General features: G+C 48.7%; 2 protein-coding genes and 1 long non-coding RNA gene across 5 annotated transcripts in view; 1 reads left to right on the forward strand and 2 right to left on the reverse strand.

Moving 5' to 3' along the window:
* The first annotated feature begins 4 nt into the window (after positions 1–4).
* Positions 5–2,685, forward strand: LOC105357904. Its single transcript, XR_911705.3, has 2 exons — positions 5–116; positions 1,794–2,685. It is a non-coding gene; the product is annotated as an uncharacterized LOC105357904 (long non-coding RNA).
* A 755-nt stretch (positions 2,686–3,440) lies between these two features.
* On the reverse strand, positions 3,441–4,400 carry ptrhd1 (peptidyl-tRNA hydrolase domain containing 1). Of its 2 annotated transcripts, none has more exons than XM_011493360.3 (2): positions 3,921–4,400; positions 3,441–3,836 (listed from the first exon to the last, which is right to left on the reverse strand). In XM_011493360.3, exons 1-2 carry the CDS (start codon positions 4,119–4,121, stop codon positions 3,666–3,668), a joined length of 372 nt encoding a protein of 123 aa, XP_011491662.1. In that variant the 5' UTR covers positions 4,122–4,400; the 3' UTR covers positions 3,441–3,665. The 2 variants fall into 2 exon arrangements, with proteins under 2 accessions (XP_011491662.1, XP_004085038.1); XM_004084990.4 differs by having other exon boundaries at positions 3,909–4,393.
* A 634-nt stretch (positions 4,401–5,034) lies between these two features.
* The window catches only part of fam184a (family with sequence similarity 184 member A), a 71,377-nt gene continuing 53,965 nt past the window's right edge, over positions 5,035–22,446 (reverse strand). Inside the window, exons 10-22 of one of the 2 annotated variants that reach the window (XM_023953141.1) lie at positions 19,424–19,546; positions 18,906–19,067; positions 18,266–18,387; positions 17,524–17,674; positions 16,757–16,969; positions 11,160–11,313; positions 10,700–10,827; positions 9,995–10,179; positions 8,981–9,127; positions 8,223–8,340; positions 7,906–8,010; positions 6,976–7,217; positions 5,035–5,683 (exon numbers count right to left, since the gene is read on the reverse strand). In XM_023953141.1, coding sequence (XP_023808909.1) covers positions 5,602–5,683; positions 6,976–7,217; positions 7,906–8,010; positions 8,223–8,340; positions 8,981–9,127; positions 9,995–10,179; positions 10,700–10,827; positions 11,160–11,313; positions 16,757–16,969; positions 17,524–17,674; positions 18,266–18,387; positions 18,906–19,067; positions 19,424–19,546 — 1,932 coding nt within the window. In that variant the 3' untranslated portion in view covers positions 5,035–5,601. The remainder of the gene's footprint in view (positions 5,684–6,975; positions 7,218–7,905; positions 8,011–8,222; positions 8,341–8,980; positions 9,128–9,994; positions 10,180–10,699; positions 10,828–11,159; positions 11,314–16,756; positions 16,970–17,523; positions 17,675–18,265; positions 18,388–18,905; positions 19,068–19,423; positions 19,547–22,446) is intronic. The other variant, XM_023953142.1, reaches the window with a different exon arrangement.

Genomic DNA, 22,446 nt, shown 5'->3' on the forward strand with positions numbered 1-22,446 from the left:
CGCGCGCACGCAGGCGCGCTCACGAGGGTGGGAGAGAGGGGCCTCGTGTACGCGCCTCGCGAGCGGTCACTCAGATCCGCGAGGGACCATGACGCAGATAAAACCTCAAACAGAAGGTAAAACCCGCGCGCGAGTACGTGCACGGTCAGTAGCAGTGAACTGTAGGTTCCCCCTGTCTGTGGAGTGGACACGTGCGCGTGGACGCGCGTGTTCTAAGGTGAATCAGCTGAAAGTATGGGAGTCGGTTTGGGTCAGAACTCACCTGCGTTTCCCTGCAGATTTCATTTCATCATTTTTTTTTCAAATTAAACCTTAAATTGTGAGACTCTGCCGCGGACTGGGACACCCTCCACCCCAGATAGGCTCCAGCAACCGCGTGACCCAAACCAGGAACCAAACGGGTCCAGAAAATGGATCAAACCCGATTTCCTGCTGATCTTCCATTCCATGTTATACGTTTAGCCCAGATTCACAACAACAGTCGTCTCGATGGGCTTTGAAGTAAAACATGAACTCAAAAGGATCACGAATACAAAGAGTTCAATAGGAAAATACTAAAATGAACTAACAAACTGACTAAACTATACTGACATCTCTGCCCTTAGACCCCCCCTCTCTGTAAAGAAAAACTCTCAAAAAAAACGGATTCTAGAAAAAACGAAGAAACCTCAGGGGTGAAGGAGGGATCCTCCCCCAGGACGGACAGGTGATTTACCAGAAATCTTAGAGAAGAATTAACTTATCTAAATCTACAACTACATATATAAAGTCCAGCAGACGAGCTTCATCCAGCCGTGGTTGTGGGGACAGTCAAAGGCGCGAGGCGAGCCGGAGACAGGAACCACAGCCAGGTGTAGGAGCAGGAGCAGAGACCAGGTACACGGTCAGGAACTGGAGCACGGATGAACCAACTGGAGTCTGGAAGCACTCCCACTCCCCAGGAGGGAAAGAGGGACAATACATGAATCACTGCAGCAAACAGAGGCATGGAGAACTAAATAATAAATTATGATCAAGAATAGAGGAGAGGAAGGGTAGAAGTAGAAGAGAAAAGAGGACAGAACCCCAGTGTACCATAGTTACCCCAGCTTCAACTTCTAGCAGCCTTTTAAAAGAAATAGTTATTATTAAGTTTAATTTAAACACATTAACATTAAGTTGAATAATCTCTGAATACTAACTAGTCTGACAATAATCCTGTCCACAGAGGAATGTTTTCAGTCTAGCTTTGAATGTAGAAACTGAGTCGGCCTCTCTTCCATGAGCTGGGAGTTTATTCCATAAGACAGGGGCTTGGTGGCTAAACGCTCTACCTCCAACCGTACTTTTACTAATTCTAGGAACCACAAGCAGTCCTGCATTTAGTGAGTGAAGTGTTCTGATTGGATGGTAAGGGACTATGAGGTCCTTAATATAGGACGGGGCCATTCCATGTAAGGCCTTATAGGTTAACAGGAGGATCTTGAACTTGATTCTAGGATCAACTGGGATCCAGTGAAGTGAAACTAACACAGGAGTGATGTGATCTCTTCTGCTAGTTCCTGCTAACAATCTAGCTGCTGCGTTCTGAACAATGACCTCCTGACCTCTGTCCTTCATTTTCTGGACCTGCTTGGAGCCGTTCAGGTTCACAGGTGGAGTCGTCCCACCTGCCATCAAGTGGGGCGGTTCCCTCTGGACGCTCCACCACAGGGCCTCCAGCTTCATCGCGTTGAGGAAGACGAGTCCACGACTCTCCTGTGGTCAGACTGAACTTTGTGATCTTCAGGCAGTTCATCTTCTTTGTGTTCCAGCTGCTCCCTGTAGGGGGCGCCACAGCGGACCATCCCCCCCTCTCCTCCTCCTCCGTCTTTGGGCGACTCGATGAACCAGCAAACATCCAAACGGAGGAATTTATCAACAGAATGCCTTTCTATCGGACCAGAACAGCTGAAAGCTTCACTTTTATTGATCCGTCTCCACCAATACTACAGAGAACTTCCACGAGAGCGGACTTAAACGGTTTGATCTCCAAGTTAAAAGAAATATTGGAGAAAAAAAACAAAGACAGAGGGATCAAACACTGACGTCCTCATGACTTATCCAGATTCAAACCAACACTAATACTTAGCTCACTATTCTACAGTTACATCAATGGTATTTCCAGTGTTTTAAAACTGAGGATATTTATCTATTTTATCCCTAATGAGGAACTCATCAATGTGGTGAATACAGAAAAACTAATTTAAACAAAACTGAAGTTGTGTTATTTTATAATTATGTCAAAGCAGAGCAGCTGGTTAAAATAAATCCAGAACTTGAATCAAAAGCAGCACATCAGACCCAAACTAAATGACAGAGACCTGCATTTAGCAGCTGATGTTTGACTTATTGATCCGAATACAAACGGACGTTTGTCACTGATCGTCACGTCTCCTGGTGCCTGCGGTCGTCACGGCGACGCCTCGCCGTGGGACTCCTGACGGACTTCCTGTAACGCCGATAGGACAGAGGCTTTCTGCAGCAGCTGCTATTCATGTTAAAAATGAGGTCATGGATCATGAAAGGCCTCTAATAATTTCATGGATTCTTCGTCTGGTTATAGAAAATGTCAGGCTGTTTGATAGGAGTCGGGGTTCTGGTCGGGTCCAAATCAACTGACTGCATGGAACTTTAGGAAAAGACATTAAAAACACATGATGGGCAGTAAATGTGCAGGACGTGAATCATTTGTCACTAAGACCACACGTGTCTGAAAGTTTGGTTTTCATTCATGTTCAGGGGCTGAATTTGGATCAAAACTTGGAGAAAGGAAAGAAAATCCTAAAATGTAGGATATAGACATTTTTATGCTATAGACAAGGACTCCAAGAGGAAACAAGAGAAGTCCTCTGGAATTCAGGAAGTGGAATTGGACAGAAATGACAAAAGGAAAGTATAAAGTAAGATTTTTCCTTTGAGGATCTGGCAGAACATGAACACCTGAGGAGATGCAGTTCCACGACCTGCACATATGACCTTCTATGGAGGGATGAGAAAAGCCTGAAGCCAGATTTTCATGAGAAAACTCTAAACTGGAATGAAGCCGTGCTGCATTCAGGTACAAACCTGTAATTCCAGGTGCTGCGTACATCAGAAATATAACAAGAGTGTTTGTGTGTCTTTGCTGGGTATGTGTGTGTGTGTGTGTGTGTGGGGGGGGGGGGGGGGGGGGGGCTGCCTTACCTGCACCTTACCTGAGGTGTTCAGCAGGTCGGGCAGTCTTCTAGTTTAAAGTTTTTAGAGACGTACTAAAATCAAATGTCTTCCTGTGGTTTTGGTGGAAACTGAAGGAAATTTCTCCGTCTGAGCTCAGATGGAGAAAAAACTGCAGGATTCCTGCAAACATTTTCCTCTGAACCAGAAGCTCAACTGGTTTGTTTATCGGTTTAGTTTAGAATGAACAGACTTCAACCACTAGATGGCGGTAAATTTACATTTTATTGTCAGATCTTAATGCGCATGCGTGTTTACAGACTTTCAGACACTAAAACGTGTTAGTTTAAATTATTCTATAACGTGAAACATTTACGTTTCCTTTATTCAACAAAAGAGGAACAGATCAAAGCGGATATCGTTGCCCTATGGGGCACGTGAAACCCTACAATGTAAACATGTCGGTTTTCTTCTGCGCGTGCGCGACTCCGTTATTTAAAAAGTTTGAATTTGCGCATGTGCGGCTGCGCAGTCTCCTTAGGGTACGGCTTCAGAGCTAGGCACGTGGGAATGTCCTCGGGCTGCTCCACCCACAGTTTGTGCGCCACACCTGCGCGCGTGAGGGCGTCTGCGAGCCCGCAGAGCGCGGCCTCGTCCGGAGCCTGCAGGCAGACACAGCAGTCAGAGCAGTTCGACCCGACGAGATTCGGAACCGGCAGCGGCAAGTCTCTTACCGCTAGAACCACCTTGTGCATGGAGTCCAGGTCCGCGAGGTACCGCCGCGTGTCCGGGTCTTCGTAGTGCACGTGGATGGCGGCAGTGGCCGCGTGGCACGCTTGCGCGATGACAGCGCCAAGAGGCCAAGACAGTTTTTGCGTTAGATCCGAGCGAACCACCACATACTGGACCAGCCGAACCCCGGGAGGACCCGCTCCTGAGGCGGACATATTTGGGCTGCACCGGAACGGTCGATGCACTTCCGGTTTAGGAAGGAAATGTCATCCGGGCTGAGTTGCGCCCCCGTGCGGTCATTTGTGTCACTTCACGATGACAAAAGCTGAGATTCTAGTCAGAAAGGAGGTTCTAAAGCGATTTAAAGACAGACTGAAATCATCTTTTCGCTTCCAAACATCAAATTTAGTAAAAACGCAGATTCAGGAAGAAATATTTTCGTTTTTCCGTCACTAACAGACTTTCAAACCGCGGATTCATCCGTTGAAAAAAAGAGGAGAGGACTCTGACTACTTCCTGAAATCAGGAAGCCTCTTCCCGGAAAGTCTAAAAAATCTGCTTCAAAGTCTGTCTTAACATCTTAACATTCATAGTAATTAAAGTTTATGTGGAGATAATTTAGAAACGATTACATGTCTTTTTTGTTGATGTCAAATATTTATTTTTTATATCTTTAAAAATTCTCCCTATGATAGGAAAATATACCACTTTGATAATTTTTGAAACTAAAACGAAGCACAAGATCATTTTTGTGGTTGGTTTTGGAAATTCTGGTTAAATTCTATATTCATGAATGCTAATTTAATCATTAATAATGTCCTAGATTTTGAACTTGTACATAAAATCAAAATCCCACTTTTGTTATTTGTGAATATGTGCCTGAATTTATGCAAATAAACTCCGTTTTCACTACATTGGTGTTTACTTGCTATCTTTTCCATAAAGTAGTACAAATAAATCCAAGGACAGGTTTCTGCTTCTGTTGCCATGGAAACGTTCATAACCGTTATCCTGAATCTGCTGCTGCAGCCTCGGATCCTTCAGGTTAAACCTGCGTGAAAACGGATTCACACCTGATCTGATTTCAGACGCTTTGAGAAAGATCCTGATTGAGAAGCAGAGCCAGCGTTAAATGTCACAATAATTCTTTATTAAGCATACACTTTATAATAGAAATATAAAATATGCTATTTTTGTTTTTAAAATCGTGAGACATCATCGTATCTGTGGAGACAGACGACCGTACAAACAGGTTTGAACTCCTACCAAAATCTGCAGCTGCTCTGAGCGGAGCCGTCCTGAGGCGGGGGCTTTATCCAGGGAGGGGGTCTCCGCTCCTCAGCAGGGACCTGCTCTGAGCTCAGCCCTCCTACTCTAAGATGCAGAGAGCACAACAGCCTAGCACAGATGCCTCCAGCTAATCTGACGGCGGTCCAACGAGGACGCCGCTCGGAGCGCCCGTCCAGAAACGGCGAAGAAGTTACCAAGAAATGAGAACATCAAACATACTGATGGTCACTCGTCTGCAGGGAAACGACAGATGGGGGTGGGGTAATGGTGGGTGGGTCAGCTTCAGCATGATTCTCCACACCCCCACCTCAGCCGGACGACCCCCACGGCGAGCAATGACGGAGTTCACAAAGTTCCTCTTATTTTTTAACGTTGGTCGACATGCTGAGTCCTCGTGTTTCAGAGTCAAAAGGAAAAGTACTGGGCGAAGCAGTCCTGGCGCTGGGGGTCGGCGGGGTCAGGGCCGGGGTCCTTACTTTCAGGAGGGCTTCAGGTGACAAACAGAATCAGGGAGGAAGGCAGACGTTAGCGGCAAACTGGTGTCACACATCCTGCATGCAGAGCCGTTTCTGTCCACACGGGGGCAGCACAGCTGGACCGCCACGCATGAACGGAAGTTTCTGAATGTTTGCATCGACGGATTCATACAAGGATTAGTATTAAACATCTGTGAACCGAAATATTTTCATGCTTAGATTCTAAACTGAGACTCAACATGTCACTACAGCGATGCGACCTTTGACCTCCGTTTGCTGTGTAAATGATGGAGGCGTAAAAGCAGACGGCAGAAGCTTCCTTTAGGTCACTCTCATGACCTCTGCAGCACTGCGGGCCGCAGGAGGAGGCTGGACCTGCTGCCGTTTCAGGAGAACACTGCGGTTTACAGCTCTAGTTGGGCTCCTTGAACGCCACCCGGCTTGGCTCAGGTTTCTGGCCCCCAAAGGTGAACTTCTGACTCACGACTCTTTTTAGGATCCAGAAACTGTTCTGGTTTTTCGTGTGGGCCTGAAAGTTTGGCTCCAGGATGAAGCTCCGCCCCCTTGCTGTAACAGGCTGGAGAGGAAGAACCAACCCCTCCGAGGAGCCTGGAGGCCTTCAGAGCGCACGTGCTCACGCTCGCGCTCATTCCACGAACAGCAGCAAACATGCAGCACAGGTAAACGGCCACATGCTGCACACCGGAGCCGCCCACAGCCCCTCCCCGCCATGCAACAGCGCTCTGCAGGAGCTCCGCCCACAGACCGTTAGAACCGAAAACAGGAACATGCTGAGCTTGTGTTGCAGATGAGATGAGGACACTCAGGATGGAGACAGCAACCACAGACACGCTTTATAACTTCCTGGGAGGAGGAGCATGCACGGACCAATGAGATGAGAGGAAAAAACACGCCCCCTTTGCATCCACAGCCATTCAGAGAGCTTCGTTCAGCTCCTGCTGCTGTCAGCTCCTCCACAGACTGACACCAACTTCCTGGTTGAAGCTGATCAGCCAGAAGCACAAGCTCTGAACCCGGCAGGTGGGAGGAGAGCGACCCGTCCGGCCCGGCCGTCTTTGAAAGCTTTGGAGCCGAGCTTCATTCCAGCTCTGGGACCCGAAGTTTGGAACAAACGTCTCAGACTCCCCTCTGAGCCCGCAGAGCCGCGGCGAGCCCAGACGGAGGTTACGTGTTTCCGCCTGCGGGGTGGGCTCCTCGCGGGACGGATGGTGTGCAGAAATGGAGCGCCCGACGGCGGCGGCGTGAGACGTTTGATTCGGCTGGAGCTCTGAGAGGGCCTCACCTCAACTTCTTGGCCTCGGTGGGAGGGGTCGGCAGGGCAAGAGGTTTGTTGGCGTTGAGCTCGAGGTGGTGTAGGGGGGAGTTGGGGAGGGGCTCGAGGCGGTTGGGCAGGGGCGGGGGTGGGGGTGGAGGCGGGTGCTGCCCGCCCCCCACGGCCACGCCCGTTCCTGCGGCCAGCAGAGCCCTGACATTGGAGGAGCTGCTGAACCTGCTGGCTGCTGATTTCTCAACCTTTTTCTTTTGCTACACAGAAACAAAAAGAACAGGGGGGGGGGGGGGGGGCAGGTCAAACAGGGAGGTTCAAAGGAAAAATGAAGGGGGGTGGCAGATGGAGAGGGAGGAGAGCCCCGCCCACCAGAGACAGGAAAGCTGATTTGATTGAGGAGAGAATGGATCAGCCGGTTCTGAGCGGGATGACAGTTCTGATGGGGGGCGGGGCAAGAGAAAACTCAGGGGGCGGGGTCAGAAGACAGACAGAACTGATGGAGACAAACGTTGACAGCGGAAGTTATAGAACCTGCAACGCGGTCAAACACGCTCGTGCACGTGGATGCGGGTCGTCCTGCAGCGACGCCACGGCCGCTCGTGGACCAATCAGAGCTCAGATCCACTTTGTCTCATTTCAACTCGAGCAAAAGTGGCGTTGCAGGAATGAAACATGGAGACGCCTGAAGGAGCAGAACATCACCATGGGGGATAAAGGTGCTTTACCACTCTTATTTTGAAAGTATATCTGATCACTTCCTGTTCTTTCAGGACGTCCGCCTCTGATGCAGAGGAGCGCGTTTGACTTTTGCTTCAAATGGAGGTGAAGTCTGAACTCATCATCCAGAGGTTTGTGGACGTGTGCATGTGAGGCCACTCCTCCACAGAGACGGCCTTGGTGGGGGTGAGATGAGGAGCAGCAGCGGCGTGGCGTGGCGCCCCCTACCTTTATCAGCGGGTTGATGACTCCTACGTTGGGGCTGGCGTTGAAGACCTTGTTGAAGTTGGTCTCCCTGTTGACGAGCTCCAGCTGGTAGAACTTCTTGTCATCCTGATGGAGGAAAAATGGTTTTAGCGGCGCTCCTGGGAGGAGGACAGGAAGTGGGGGGGGGCTCCACTTCCTGTCCCTGAAGTCAGACCTGAGAGGATCTGCTAGAGATCAGCCCCGAAAGTCTGGCTGCAAAATTCAAATAAACCATCATAGAAGAAGATTCTCCATCCCGATGACATAGTCCAACCCCCCAGGAGGGCCCCCCCACTCACCACCAGCTTCTTGACCAGAGTTTCCCGCTCTGACACCATGTCCTTCAGCTCAGCGATGACCTGCAGGTCTTCAGGACGGCTCTCTCTGTTCCTGAACTTCTCCTCCGTTCCTTCCAGCCTGGGACACAAGCGGGGAGGGGGTGGGGGTAGAGGTGGGGGGAGGGTCACTCTAGTTCCAGTTTTTACTTCCTAATCCGTAAAACATCAACAGATCCAGAAACGACTTCCTGCTGATCAACGGTTGATTGATTCTGACAAACATATTTATGGATTCAAAGAAAGAAAACTTTATTTAGATCAAGACGTGGACACTGAGTTTGCCAAAGATGTTAGAACAAATTTAATGTACTATTTTTAGACTCAAAAAGTCGAATTTGTAAAAAGAAATCATAGAATAGAAGAATGTTGTTTAATTTTTCATGTTTCTGCAAACGAAAACTGCAGGTGCATAAGCTCCGCCTCTTATCAAGCCGACATGCCTGCAGCTGCATAAGCTCCGCCTCTTATCCAGCCGACATGCCTGCAGCTGCATAAGCTCCGCCTCTTATCCAGCCGACATGCCTGCAGCTGCATAAGCCCCGCCTCCCATCCAGCAGACATGCCTGCAGCTGAGGGCGGGGCTTATTTTTGCTTCCAGGTAAACTGATCAATACAGCAATGAGGGCGCTGTTAGCCTCCACAGATGAATCTTTGTTCCAGATGAGCGGCGAGGAGGCGGGGCAAAGCTCAGGTGTGGGGAGGAACAGGTGAGTACGTACAGAATCTGAAGGGCGGAGATCTTGTCCTTCAGCACCTCCTGGGCTTTGTTGAAGTCGGACAGCATGTTCTGCGTCTCCCTGCTGTGGGCGGCGTTCATCTCCGACAGCTCCCGCTCGTGCCTCTTCATCAGCTCCTGCTCGTGCGCCCTGAGGAGACACGGCGCTCCGTGAAACCACACGGACGCACGAAGACACGCCGCTCTGACCGCCTGACCCCCCCACGAAGACCTGCTGCTGCTCATGACGAGTTTCACAAATGTTTCATGTTAAAGGAGGCGCTACTGTAGGGGGGGGGCACATCCTTTATTCATGGTCTATTTTTAGACTCAGTTCTGACAGACTTATGTAAGCGGGGGGGGGGGGGGGGGTGAACGCATAAATATCTATGGAACAGAGACGCCTCCTTCCATAGGATGGATGGTCCTGAGGAGGAAGCAGCTGGCGTCGTCATGGCAACTGTGACGTCAAACTCAGCATCGAAATGCCGAGGGTGGAACTCACCTGAGACCCACCAAGGATCTGTTCAGTCAGATAAAAGTAACAAGTTACATCTACTCAGTTACATCTACTCAGCTAGATCTACTTTAGGAACTTCTTCCGGTTTGTACTTGTAGCAGAAGTTTTACTTCAGTGTTTCTACTTTTACTAGAGTAAATGTATTTTATTTCATTAACATGACAGAGGAATTCCCAACATTCTTCCTTGTGTTGGCTTATTTCCAGAACTACTCTGAAGTACTGTTTCACAGCTGTGTACTCCTACTCGGATGAACGTGTAATGTTTGAAGAAAATAGGAGAACATTGACTGTAAATGAACTGGACAGAGTGACCCCGCCCCTTCTGGCGCTCCAAACAGGAAGTGGCTCCAAGAATCCCATATAGAAAAGATCAGCTGTTCCTCCGACATTCTATTGGTCAGAAGAACCGTGGTAATCCTCTTTCTAAGGATAGTTTTCCTGTAGTTCATGTTCTAAACGGACCAACCGGACGCCGCCGTGAACGGCGTGGACTCACCGGATCTGCTGGTTGGCCTCGCTGCGGATCTTCAAGACCTCCTTGCCTTTGGTCTCCAGCTCTTTGGTCAGGCTGCTGATGTTCTCGTTGAGCGTGTGGATCTGGCGGTCCAGCTGGACCACCTGGCTTTTCCTCCTGGACACCTCGTCCTGCAGCTCCGAGATCCGGCCCAGAAGCTCCCGCTCCTGAAAGGCAGGTCCGGCCCGTCAGCGGCTTCCTCAGCAAAACCTCTTTGGTTCCAGGTTCAAAACCTGGAGGCGGGGTTTCCCCACGGCTGGAAACGTGGCGTTTTTCAGAGCGCAGACTGATTCTGGGGAATTCTCCACGATATTCAGTGAACACAACATCGACACAACTCAGGAGCTCAGAAATCCTGGAGCCCATGAAGGCCTCAGGTTTGTCGGGTGAACACAGACGTCTTCTGGACGGGCAGTGAAGTGGACTTCATGAGCCAAACCCCCCCTCTGATCAGTCTGATGAGGTCAAGTCCTCATCAGGCTAAAGTCAGCAGAAAACTGAACCCGGCGTCAGCGTCTGACTCCTCTGGGAGCAGAGAGGAGAAGAACCCAGCATCCCTGCTCCTCCCTCACCTCCTCATCAGAAACATCGCTGCTGTGCATGAGTGTCTGTGACAGGGACTCGAACGTGACGGCAAGGCGCCTCCTGATAACACAGAGCTGTGGAGGAGAAGGAGGGAGCTCCTACCTGCGTCTGGTTGCTCTCCAGCACCTCCTCCAGCTGGGCCTTGGCGGCGGCGGACTCCTGCTGGTGGGTTTGGCGCAGGTGTTCGATGGCCGAGGCGTGGATGTGGTTGAGCTCCGAGCGCAGGGAGGCTGCGGTGAGATCAGGAGATCAGAAATGCTCCCAGTGTGAGAAGATCCTTTAACGACGTTACTGATGCTCCAATGTTTCCACGTTTTCTCACATTTTCACAAACATGGAGGGTTTGAATCCATGACTGGACCTCAAACACATTTAGGAACAAGAATAGTTTACGGTCAAACGATAAACAGTGAGACGTGAAGGAAATCCAGAGGAATTCTGCTTCCAACGGGATGTTTAGAAGCTTACTTTAGAATACTTTAAATGCTAACTTCCCAATTCAGGCCAAGGCTCCTCTTAGCGTGCACAGCCGTGCACAGCCGTGCACACGTTGGGGGCTCACCCAGCATGGCTTTGCCCTCGTCCTCCAGCTCAAAGCGCAGAGTCTGCAGCTCCTGCTCCGACTGCTGCTTGAGCGTCTCGATGCTCTGGCGGTGGGCCTCCCTGAGCGACTGCAGCTCTGCGTGGTGATGGTGGCGCAGACGCTCCTCCAGCTCCTGAAGGGGCGGGGAGGACAGCAGAGAGGCAAAAAGGACATTTAGAGTCCAGCTGAGTTCTGAGCAGGAAGAAAACTAAAAAAAGATGGACTAAAATCCAGATTAGACAGAGAACAGAAAGGAACTAAAGTGTAGTTAAAGCAGCAGCTGCTCCCATGTCATCTGTAACCAAAGATGTTTAGATCTGTTCACACACAAACTCCAGATGCTTTTATTTACACAAAGTTGTTGTTTCAAGATGCAAAAGTCATTAAAAGTTTCAGAAATATTCCTAAATCAGACATTTTTACCTTCTGCTGTAGTACTACAACTGGCCACAAGAGGGCAAATGCAACATTACCTAACTTTGAATGGGCTGTTTCCAGGTGTGTTTTTCCAGGTACACCTTTGCTTTTGTCCCTCATTCTAAATCAGTCACATCTGTGGATTATTCAGAGATTTTCTGAAGGATTTTCCTTCACATAAACCAACATCTGAGGCTCACAGGGAGGAGTTTGCTTCATCTCTGCTTTCAGACCAGAACACCTGAAAACTGCCGTGAGCGTCCACGCCGCCGCGACCGCCTTTCCATCAGAGGAACCGGGATTTCTGCAGGTGACGTCTTCCACTGAGGCGGGTGGATCTGGGGCTCGTGGTCGGAGCGTTTCTAACAGCCTCTGATCGCTTCCGTTCATTAGAATTGATCATCGGCCCTTTTGTGTTGCGGGTCGATAAAAACCGCAGCTTTTATTCCTTTCATTAAAGCCAGCGCATTAATCACAGAGAACCCTGAAGGCGGGAGTTAATGCTCACAACCCCCCCCCCCCCTCCCCCGGCTGTGTGCAAACTCCTCCATCTGTTTCCATTAAGCAGAGATCAATACCTGCCCGTCCGCCCAAGGTGGAGAACATCTAAGTAAAGGCGGGAAGATGCCAGGTGATGCGGCGCTCTGCAGGCAGACTTTTACTTGCAGCACTGCAATGCATGATGGGTAACAGAACAGACCCCCCCACAGAGCCAGACTGCTGGTGCTGCAGGGGGATTCTGGGTAATCTGTCCAGGAAGTGGCCTTAAACTGATCACAAAGACCAAAAACGCAAAAACAAAGACGTGAAAAAGATTTGAAAACATCATCATATCAGACGGCTGGAGGTCAAAGGTCAAAGCTTAGAGTCTGGAAAAGCAGGATCCCGATCTGGACCAAACCCCTCAGACCCTCAGACCTCACTCGTTTTATTTCTGAAAGACTCTGCAGTTTGTCTGTTTTCTGGTGATTCAGGATTCTGTCCTGGAGCAGTGATGCTGCTGAGATGAAGACAAAGTCCTCCAGAGGAGAACGTCTGTCCGGATCAAACCCTCCTCCTCCTGCAGACAAACCTCTAAATCAGGCTAAGTCCACCACTTCTTTACTTCCTGCCAGATAACGCTGCTGATGTAAATGCCCCCCCCCCCGAAACACACAGGACATCAAATCATCCTTTCAGACGCTCCACTTTGGATAATTGTGCTCCTCTCCCTGCACACCAAAACAAGCCCCCCCCCCACACACACAGAGGAAAAACATAGACAGCCGACGGGTCATTCTGACCCACTGGGACGCAAGTTCTGGAATATTCCACAGGAGAGGATCCACCTGCAGCTCCAGACCACAGCAGCCTTTTCAGGAATTGTACTTATTTGGGAAAAGATGGAAGTTTTTACCGCAGTCAGTGATTGAAGGCGGAGCTTAAAAGAGATTAATCAACAGTTCAGGGGTTGACATAGCCCAGTAGTTTTTGACGTTACTGGCCCGACACCGCGCGACCCGCCGCCACAGGCCGCACCCAGGCAACGGACGCCGCAACTTTAGGGCATGCCCCCCAGGAAAATTTTAATATGGTGCATTCTGGTGACATCTAGCAGTTATTTCTACACTTTTCAATGACTGAAAATAGAGCATATCAAACTTAAATCTGACAGACTCTAGTCTCTAGTCTGTTTCAGATTGAAGAGAGCACTGCAGTGTAGTAGGAAACACTAGTTAAGAAGTTTTCATGCTGCTTCTAATCACTGCTATTTCACATTTGTACGTAATCAATAGTTAAGAAGTTTTCTTTACTTTTTTGCTCTGACTGCTTTAAGGTTCTGCTTTTTGTTACTGTTGCAAAGTTACATTTACTTTTTAGATCCTTAATTACTGTTATGTTGTTCAAATTTGCAGAATTACTTGTTTAAAGTTGCAAAGTTACATTTACTTTAGTTACTTAATTAAATGAAATAATTGAAAAATTTAATAAAATTAAATTACTGAGATCATTCAGCTTTTGACTAGAAATACTTACTGCTTTCAGTGTTGTAAAGAAACACAAACTGAAGAACTTTGACATTATACTGCATTTGAGTCTGAGATTCAGGTATTTGGAGTTCCCTTTGATTCTTTGACATTCAGCTTAAAGCTTAGTGGATACAGTTTCATCTTCAGTGCATTCATTAAATATCTTGCTGTCCATTAACTAATTCCACCCATTACTCCATCTTGGGGAGGTTTGAGAAACATCTTTGTGCGTTCGTTGTCTCCTTGTCCAACTTCCCAAGCTATTTTGGCGCCATTAAGTTGCTCCGACGGATGTCCGCATCTCCGGATGCGTGCACACCACGCGGAGCGTGCGCACCACGTGACCAAAACAATCATGGCGGGCGTCAAACTTTCAAAGCGATGAAGACGAGGTAAATCTACATGTTTTCGCAAAATATACTTTATTGAAAAAGGTGAAAAATATATTAACCGTTAGATATTTTAGTGGCCCGAGCGGACAAGTGAATAATAAAGTCTTGTGGTCCGTACTGCTCGGGAAACCGGACCGGGCCAGCGGACAAATGGCTATGTCGAGCCCTTCAGTTGGTTAAATGCTATAAAGTATTCAATCATTGTTTTCCTGTTTCTCTTTCTTTATTCTAGTATCTTCCACCATGTTCTGAGGCTTAACTCCTACAATCTTTCATCTATTTCAACCATCCAACTATTCAAATGTTCAGCTCTTTCAGCTTTTTCCAGCTTTGACTTTTGGTTCTTCAAATCCTTGAACTTTTCCAGATATTCCAGGATTTCTGCCTCCATTGAAATAAATGGGGAATCCTTGGTGCAGAAGCTGGCTGGTTTGATACTATGGCGTTTCATCTCTGCCATAAAGTGAAGGGCGTATTCAGGAACTGAGTGAGGAACCTCACAACCACGCAGGCCCAATTCTAACCGAGCGACCCCCCCATTTTACAACTGCATGCCTGCAATCCTCCTTTGCGTCTCACCAGGCTTTGCCCTCAGTGTTAAGGGGCGTTTTTGTCACTTGGGGGTGGAAACCTTTCTGGTTGATCTGATTGGCCAAAATTTGCTGCTCAATTTTGGCGAGGCAGGCGGCCGGGACTTTCATTTTTCAGAGCAGGGGGGGCTAACAGGCGGCTCTTGAGCTGCATGTCGCTCTCTGCCTTTTATCATATTTTCTATATTCAGTACTTTCACAACCATAAGGTGAAAGTCTTCCATTTTAAAAATGTACGGAGCGGCTCTAATGTGTTGTTGTGTGACTTCAGTAAAGAGGACCTGGGAGAGAACAGCCTGATGATGGTACAGAGAGAGGAGAGGACGTGAAAGAAGACCCCCCCCCCCCCCACTACAAAGGTGCAGTTATGAGCATAATGCAGAACAAAATCATTTTGGAAACCCTGGAAATGCAAAGAGACACGACGTATGAGGCACAGTTTAAACTGCAGCTATCAGCTACGCGGAGGAACACGGGAATAGACCAGCTGCACTTCGGTCCCTTGACAGCCGGCTGCTGCATGTCTGCATGTCTGCATGTCTACATGTCTGCATGTCTGCATGTCTGCATGTCTACATGTCTGCATGTCTGCATGTCTGCATGTCTACATGTCTGCATGTCTGCATGTCTGCATGTCTACATGTCTGCATGTCTGCATGTCTGCATGTCTGCATGTCTGCATGTCTGCATGTCTGCATGTCTGCATGTCTGCATGTCTACATGTCTACATGTCTGCATGTCTGCATGTCTGCATGTCTGCATGTCTGCATGTCTGCATGTCTGCATGTCTGCATGTCTGCATGTCTACATGTCTGCATTCACAGCTTGAAGAGAACAATTCTGATTAAAAGGCAAAAGAAACAATCTTTTTTCTTTAGAAATGCATTTGTGGTTCTCTCTCTGTGTTAATACGATAGGATTGAGATACTTTTATCAGAAGAGTTATTGAGACTAGAAGTCTGAATCTGTGAAGATCTTTCTAACTTTATCTTCAGCTGCCAGAATATTTAAAATAATGAATCCATGGTTCACAAGTGAGGTCGCTGGCAAACCAACTCCGACAAGACAAGAAGACGCAGCAGCAGCTGAGTTTCCACGGAAACAAGGCGAGGTTGCCTGTGTTGGAAGATCAACTCGAGGCTGAGCGCAGCAACTTCCAGCAGATGACAGTGAAAAGCAGCAACGGGCGAGTTAGGCCACACTGGCCTGTCTTAAGCTGGCCTGACGCGTCTGCCTTCACTGTTCTTTGGAGCCGCACGGCAACGAGACGGACTCTGATGATGACGGAAGGGAAGCTGACGTTTGACAGAAATGCAGACCAGCTGTTCATTTCAGGTACAGAAGATGAGGACTTTGATGGATTTTTGGATGCTGATTGATGACTGAAAAAATAAAAATTAAATCACAACCAACTCAGTCTTGCACTCGCTGCCTTTTAAAACACACACCAGCATGCATGTTTTACCGCCAAATACAGAAAAAAACACTCAGAACTGAAGCTGTTACCGTTTTAATCCTTTTAATCCACGTTTCAGCCGCCATTTCTTTCTATTAAAGCCCCAAAATGAAAGTCCCGCCCCGCCTGCCTCGCCAAAATTGAGCAGCAAATTTTGGCCAATCAGATCAACCAGAAAGGTTTCCACCCCCAAGTGACAAAAACGCCCCTTAACACTGAGGGCAAAGTCTGGTGAGACGCAAAGGAGGATTGCTCGGTTAGAATTGGGCCTGCGTGGTTGTGATGTCACTCAGTTCCTGAATACGCCGCTCAGTTGTCTTTACGCCCTTCACTTTATGGCAGAGATGAAACGCCATACGAGACTCGGCTCTGGCATTTTTTCACCAACATATCTTTTGTGTTATTGAGCTGTTTTCACTTCATTTATGGTCAACTTAGATCATTTCTTTATCCATTCCTTTTTTGTGCCAACTTTAACTTTCATTTTCATTCAGTAATCCAGCATCAACCCTGCAGTTTCTTCTGGAAACGCGGCTCCCTCTAGTTCGGTTAGAAATCTTCCCTCATGATAAGCAGTTAATAATCATGATGTGAATCAATATATCCGGTGACTTTAGTAACAGAAGTGTTTTTGATCTGCATCTGATGAAATCCTGACATCCATGGTGTTTCTGCACCTGCAGGGAGGAGCCTGCGCGGGGGCTCCGCCTACCTTCAGGTCGCGCTGCCTGGTGCGTTCCATCTCCTGCACGGCGCACACGTGGACCTCCTGCAGACGCTGCTGCCGCCTCTGGTGCTCCGTCTGCAGCTCGTCCAGCTGCATGCGCAGGTGCTCGCGCTCCTGGCTGAACTGATGCTGCAGCTGCTGCAGAGACGACTGCGACTGCGACAGCTGCATCTCCAGACTCTGCTTCAGCAGGGAAATCTGCGGCAGAGGAGACGGTCCACAGTCACTGATGCAGACCCAGCAGAACTTCACAGAAACCGAGCCAGAACCTCTGGTAGAAGGAAGTGGTCTGTGGAGAAGACTCAGGCGGAGGAGCAGATAAAGTAATAGATTACTTTAGAGGGAAAGTAACTGTCGCAAAGCTGCTGTGAAGACGAAGCTGCTTTGATGGATTAGATAAATGAAACATACAAAAACAGGAAATGACATCACTGCTGCCCGCTCCTTTATATTCACAGTAGACATCGGATCACTTCCGTGCACATGAGCGTGCACGTGGCTGGGGGAAGAGAACGCTGACATTCTGCAGGAATATTCTGGACTTTAAACTATGTCTGTGTTTGTGAAGCAAAGAGGAAGACAAGTACCATCGATTTCTTCCTCTGCTGCTGTAATTACTGCTCCACCTAGAAAAACATGACGGTTTTTGTTTCCACCACAGATTCATCAACGGTATTGAACGGGTTCATCTTATTTTTTCTGCAGTGACAGCAGAACCGCCAGAACCCGGCCGCCCCGCGGTGGACCCGCACCTGTTCCAGCAGGTCCTCCACCTTCCTCTGCCAGCTCTCCCTGGCGCCGCTCAGCTCCTGCTCCTTGGCTTGGGACAGCTGGGCCAGAGCCGAAGCTTTGTCCTCCTCGTGCTCCTCCCTCAGCTCCTCCCGCAGCTTCTTACACTCCTGCCTGCAGAAACACCCAGAGCTTCAGCCAAACTGTCGCCTCCTTAACCGGAAAAAGCCTCGAGAACCGAAAACATAAAAAAACCAACAGAGTGAGCCATCAGGGAGGTTTGTCTTTTGTGGATCGGGTCCCGACTCCTCGGCCGGACGCCGCAGACCAACCGTGAGCGGAGCAGCAGAACTTCTGCAGGTGAACCGAGGTTATCGGAGGAGGGAAACTAACCTTTAAAATCAACAAATAGTTAACTCTGTTCTGTTGCTATGGCAACACAGAGATGTGGACATTTCCAGGTAACCAAACGGGATGAAAAAAATGTCTAAAAATGTCAACGGCAGGAGCTGTCGGGGTCAAACATTCACGTCTCCTCACATCAAAGATGCCGAAGCACCAAAGAAAAGGATCCAAACTTTCACCAGACGTCAGTTTGCAGATCATTGAGGGATTACTGGTCATCTGGTCTTTACTCCAGAAGCGCTTTCTGCCCTCATGTGAAAGCTCAAAGTCTGAACCGCTTCTCCTTCAGGTTCACCAGAACCATCAGAACCTCACTGGTTCTATGGGAAAGGGTTAGACACAAACAGGACCTCTTCTTACCTGAGCGTCTCAGTCCACTTCAACTCCAGCTCCAGAGCCATCTTGTCCATCTTCAGCTTCTCCTCCTCTTTGGTTGTAATGACTTTGGCCTCGTGCTGACGCTTCTGTGTCTCCAGCTCTCCCTGAGGAACAGGAAGGACAGAAAGAGCTGAATTCTTCTATATTTACATTTAGTTTCAACCTTTGAGGCTCCTTTGGCGTTGAGAAGATCTAACAAGAACTAAGAAGAAAACTGGGAAGAACAGAAGAACTGAGAAGAACTAAGAAGAACTAGGAAGAACCAAAAGAACTAAAAAGAACTGTGAAGAACAAAAAAGAACAGAGAAGAACTAAGAACAGTGGAGAACTAAGAAGAACAGAGAAGAACTAAGAAGAACAGTGGAGAACTGAGAAGAACTGGGAAGAACAGAAGAACTGAGAAGAACAGTGGAGAACTGAGAAGAACTGGGAAGAACAGAAGAACTGAGAAGAACTAAGAAGAACTAGGAAGAACCAAAAAGAACTAAGAAGAACTGGGAAGAACCAAAAAGAACTAAAAAGAACAGAGAAGAACTAAGAACAGTGGAGAACAGAGAAGAATTGGGAAGAACAGAGAAGAACTAAGAAGAACGGCGAAGAAATGGGAAGGACGGCTCCTGACCTGCAGAGCAGACAGCAGGTTGCTGGTTTCTCTCAGTCGCGCTCTCGTGGCATCGAGCTCCTCCAGCAGTTTGTCCTGCGCCTCCTTCAGTGTGGAGATCTGTCCCTCTGCTGTGTTAAAGTCCTGCTCCCCCTGACGGACCTCCTGCTGCAACCGAGACACCTGAGGGAGACGAGGCGTTACCCGATGAAACGATTGGACAGTTTAAAGAAACTTAAAGAAGAACCAGAAATGACTAAAGATCTCCGACCCACAACCGACCCGAACGTCTTCCAATTAACCAACAAGTTTTTCTTCTGCTTAGCTTTACGGGGCTGAACCAGGTGAAGCATCAACCTGAAGGTCTTTTCTCCGGTTTGATGTTCAAAGTTATCTCATTCAGAGAAGCTTGAATGCAGCTTTGAATGAGGCTCAGATCAGTAGTTCCGGTTTGTAAATCCCGGTTCTTCTCTCCTCTCAACACCTGACAGCCTAAAGCTTCAGACAGAACCATTCAGAACATCTGGTTGGGTCGTCACCTCCTGGTTGGCTGCAGTGAGTTTGGACGTCAGCTCCTCCCTCAGCTCGTCCAGCTGCTGCTTCAGGAGCTTCTTCTCGTCTTCCAGTGACAGACGTTCACGCTCGAACTGCTGCTCCAACTCCTGCAGACGCACAAAGACAACCTGCCTGAGAACCAGCGTGACGGTCACGTGACGGTCATGTGACGGTCAGGAGATGGTCATGTGACGGTCATGAGACGGTCATGTGACGGTCATGAGATGGTCATGAGACGGTCATGTGACGGTCATGAGATGGTCATGTGACGGTCATGAGATGGTCATGAGACGGTCATGTGACGGTCATGAGATGGTCATGTGACGGTCATGTGACGGTCATGAGACGGTCATGAGTCGGTCATGTGACGGTCATGAGATGGTCATGAGACGGTCATGAGATGGTCATGAGACGGTCATGTGACGGTCATGAGATGGTCATGTGACGGTCATGAGATGGTCATGAGACGGTCATGTGACGGTCATGAGATGGTCATGTGACGGTCATGTGACGGTCATGAGACGGTCATGAGTCGGTCATGTGACGGTCATGAGATGGTCATGAGACGGTCATGTGACGGTCATGAGATGGTCATGAGATGGTCATGAGACGGTCATGAGACGGTCGTGTGACGGTCATGAGACGGTCATGTAACGGTCATGAGATGGTCATGTGACGGTCATGTGACGGTCATGAGATGGTCATGTGACGGTCATGATATGGTCATGTGACGGTCATGAGATGGTCAAGACATGGTCATAAGATGGTCATGAGACCGTCATGTGAAGGTCATGAGATGGTCATGTGACGGTCATGTGACGGTCATTAGATGGATATGTGACGGTCATGTGACGGTCATGAGACGGTCATGTGACGGTCGTGTGACGGTCGTGAGATGGTCATGTGACGGTCATGTGACGGTCGTGTAACGGTCGTGTGACGGTCATGAGATGGTCATGTGACGGTCATGTGCCGGTCATGAGATGGTCATGTGACGGTCATGATATGGTCATGAGATGGTCATGAGATGGTCATGTGATGGTCATGTGACGGTCATGTGATGGTCATGTGACGGTCATGATATGGTCATGAGATGGTCATAAGATGTTCATGAGATGGTCATGTGATGGTCATGAGATGGTCATGTGACGGTCATGAGACGGCCATGTGACGGTCATGTGACGGTCATGAGACGGTCATGAGATGGTCATGAGACGGTCATGAGACGGTCATGATATGGTCATGAGATGGTCATAAGATGTTCATGATATGGTCATGTGACGTCATCTAACGGTCATGAGACGGTCATGTGACGGTCATGTTATGGTCATGTTATGGTCATTTGATGGTCATGAGATGGTCATGTGACGGTCATGTGACGGTCATGATATGGTCATGTGACGGTCATGAGATGGTCATGAGATGGTAATAAGATGTTCATGACATGGTCATGTGATGGTAATGAGATGGTCATTTGACGGTCATGAGATGGTCATGTGACGGTCATGTGACGGTCATGAGACGGTCATGAGATGGTCATGAGACGGCCATGTGACGGTCATGAGACGGTCATGTGACGGTCATGTAATGGCCATGAGATGGTCATGTGACGGTCATGATATGGTCATAAGATGTTCATGAGATGGTCATGTGATGGTCATGAGGTGGTCATGTGACGGTCATGAGATGGTCATGTGACGGTCATGAGACGGTCATGTGACGGTCATGAAATGGTCATGTGACGTTCATGTGATGGTCATGATATGGTCATGTGACGGTCATGAGATGGTCAGGAGATGGTCATAAGATGTTCATGACATGGTCATGTGATGGTCATGAGATGGTCATGTGACGGTCATGAGATGGTCATGTGACGGTCATGTGACGGTCATGAGACGGTCATGAGATGGTCATGAAACGGTCATGAGACGGCCATGTGACGGTCATGAGACGGCCATGTGACGGTCATGAGATGGTCATGAGACGGTCATGTGATGGTCATGTGACGTTCATGAGATGCTCATGTGACGGTCATGTGACGGTCATGAGACGGTCATGAGATGGTCATGAAACGGTCATGAGACGGCCATGTGACGGTCATGAGACGGTCATGAGATGGTCATGAGACGGTCATGTAATGGCCATGAGATGGTCATGTGACGGTCATCTAACGGTCATGAGACGGTCATGTGACGGTCATGTGACGGTCATGTAATGGCCATGAGATGGTCATGTGACGGTCGTGTGACGGTCGTGTGACGGTCGTGAGATGGTCATGTGACGGTCATGTGACGGTCATGTGACGGTCGTGTAACGGTCGTGTGACGGTCATGAGATGGTCATGTGACGGTCATGTGCCGGTCATGAGATGGTCATGTGACGGTCATGATATGGTCATGAGATGGTCATGAGATGGTCATGTGATGGTCATGTGACGGTCATGTGATGGTCATGTGACGGTCATGATATGGTCATGAGATGGTCATAAGATGTTCATGAGATGGTCATGTGATGGTCATGAGATGGTCATGTGACGGTCATGAGACGGCCATGTGACGGTCATGTGACGGTCATGAGACGGTCATGTGACGGTCATGAGATGGTCATGAGACGGTCATGTGACGGTCATGAGATGGTCATGTGACGGTCATGTGACGGTCATGAGACGGTCATGAGTCGGTCATGTGATGGTCATGAGATGGTCATGAGACGGTCATGTGACGTCATGTGACGGTCATGTGACGGTCATGAGATGGTCATGAGATGGTCATGAGACGGTCATGAGACGGTCGTGTGACGGTCATGAGACGGTCATGTAACGGTCATGAGATGGTCATGTGACGGTCATGTGACGGTCATGAGATGGTCATGTGACGGTCATGATATGGTCATGTGACGGTCATGAGATGGTCAAGACATGGTCATAAGATGGTCATGAGACCGTCATGTGAAGGTCATGAGATGGTCATGTGACGGTCATGTGACGGTCATTAGATGGACATGTGAC

This window comes from Oryzias latipes, chromosome 24, assembly GCF_002234675.1.
Source record: "Oryzias latipes chromosome 24, ASM223467v1".
In the NCBI taxonomy this organism is placed as follows: domain Eukaryota; kingdom Metazoa; phylum Chordata; class Actinopteri; order Beloniformes; family Adrianichthyidae; genus Oryzias; species Oryzias latipes.

Coding starts and splice junctions, on each gene's coding strand:
- ptrhd1 (XM_004084990.4), bottom strand. CDS start 4,121: ATGTCCGCCTCAGGAGCGGGTCCTCCCGGGGTTCGGCTGGTCCAGTAT. Junction 3,837..3,908: donor TGCACAAGGTGGTTCTAGCG/GTAAGAGACTTG, acceptor GTCTGCCTGCAG/GCTCCGGACGAGGCCGCGCT.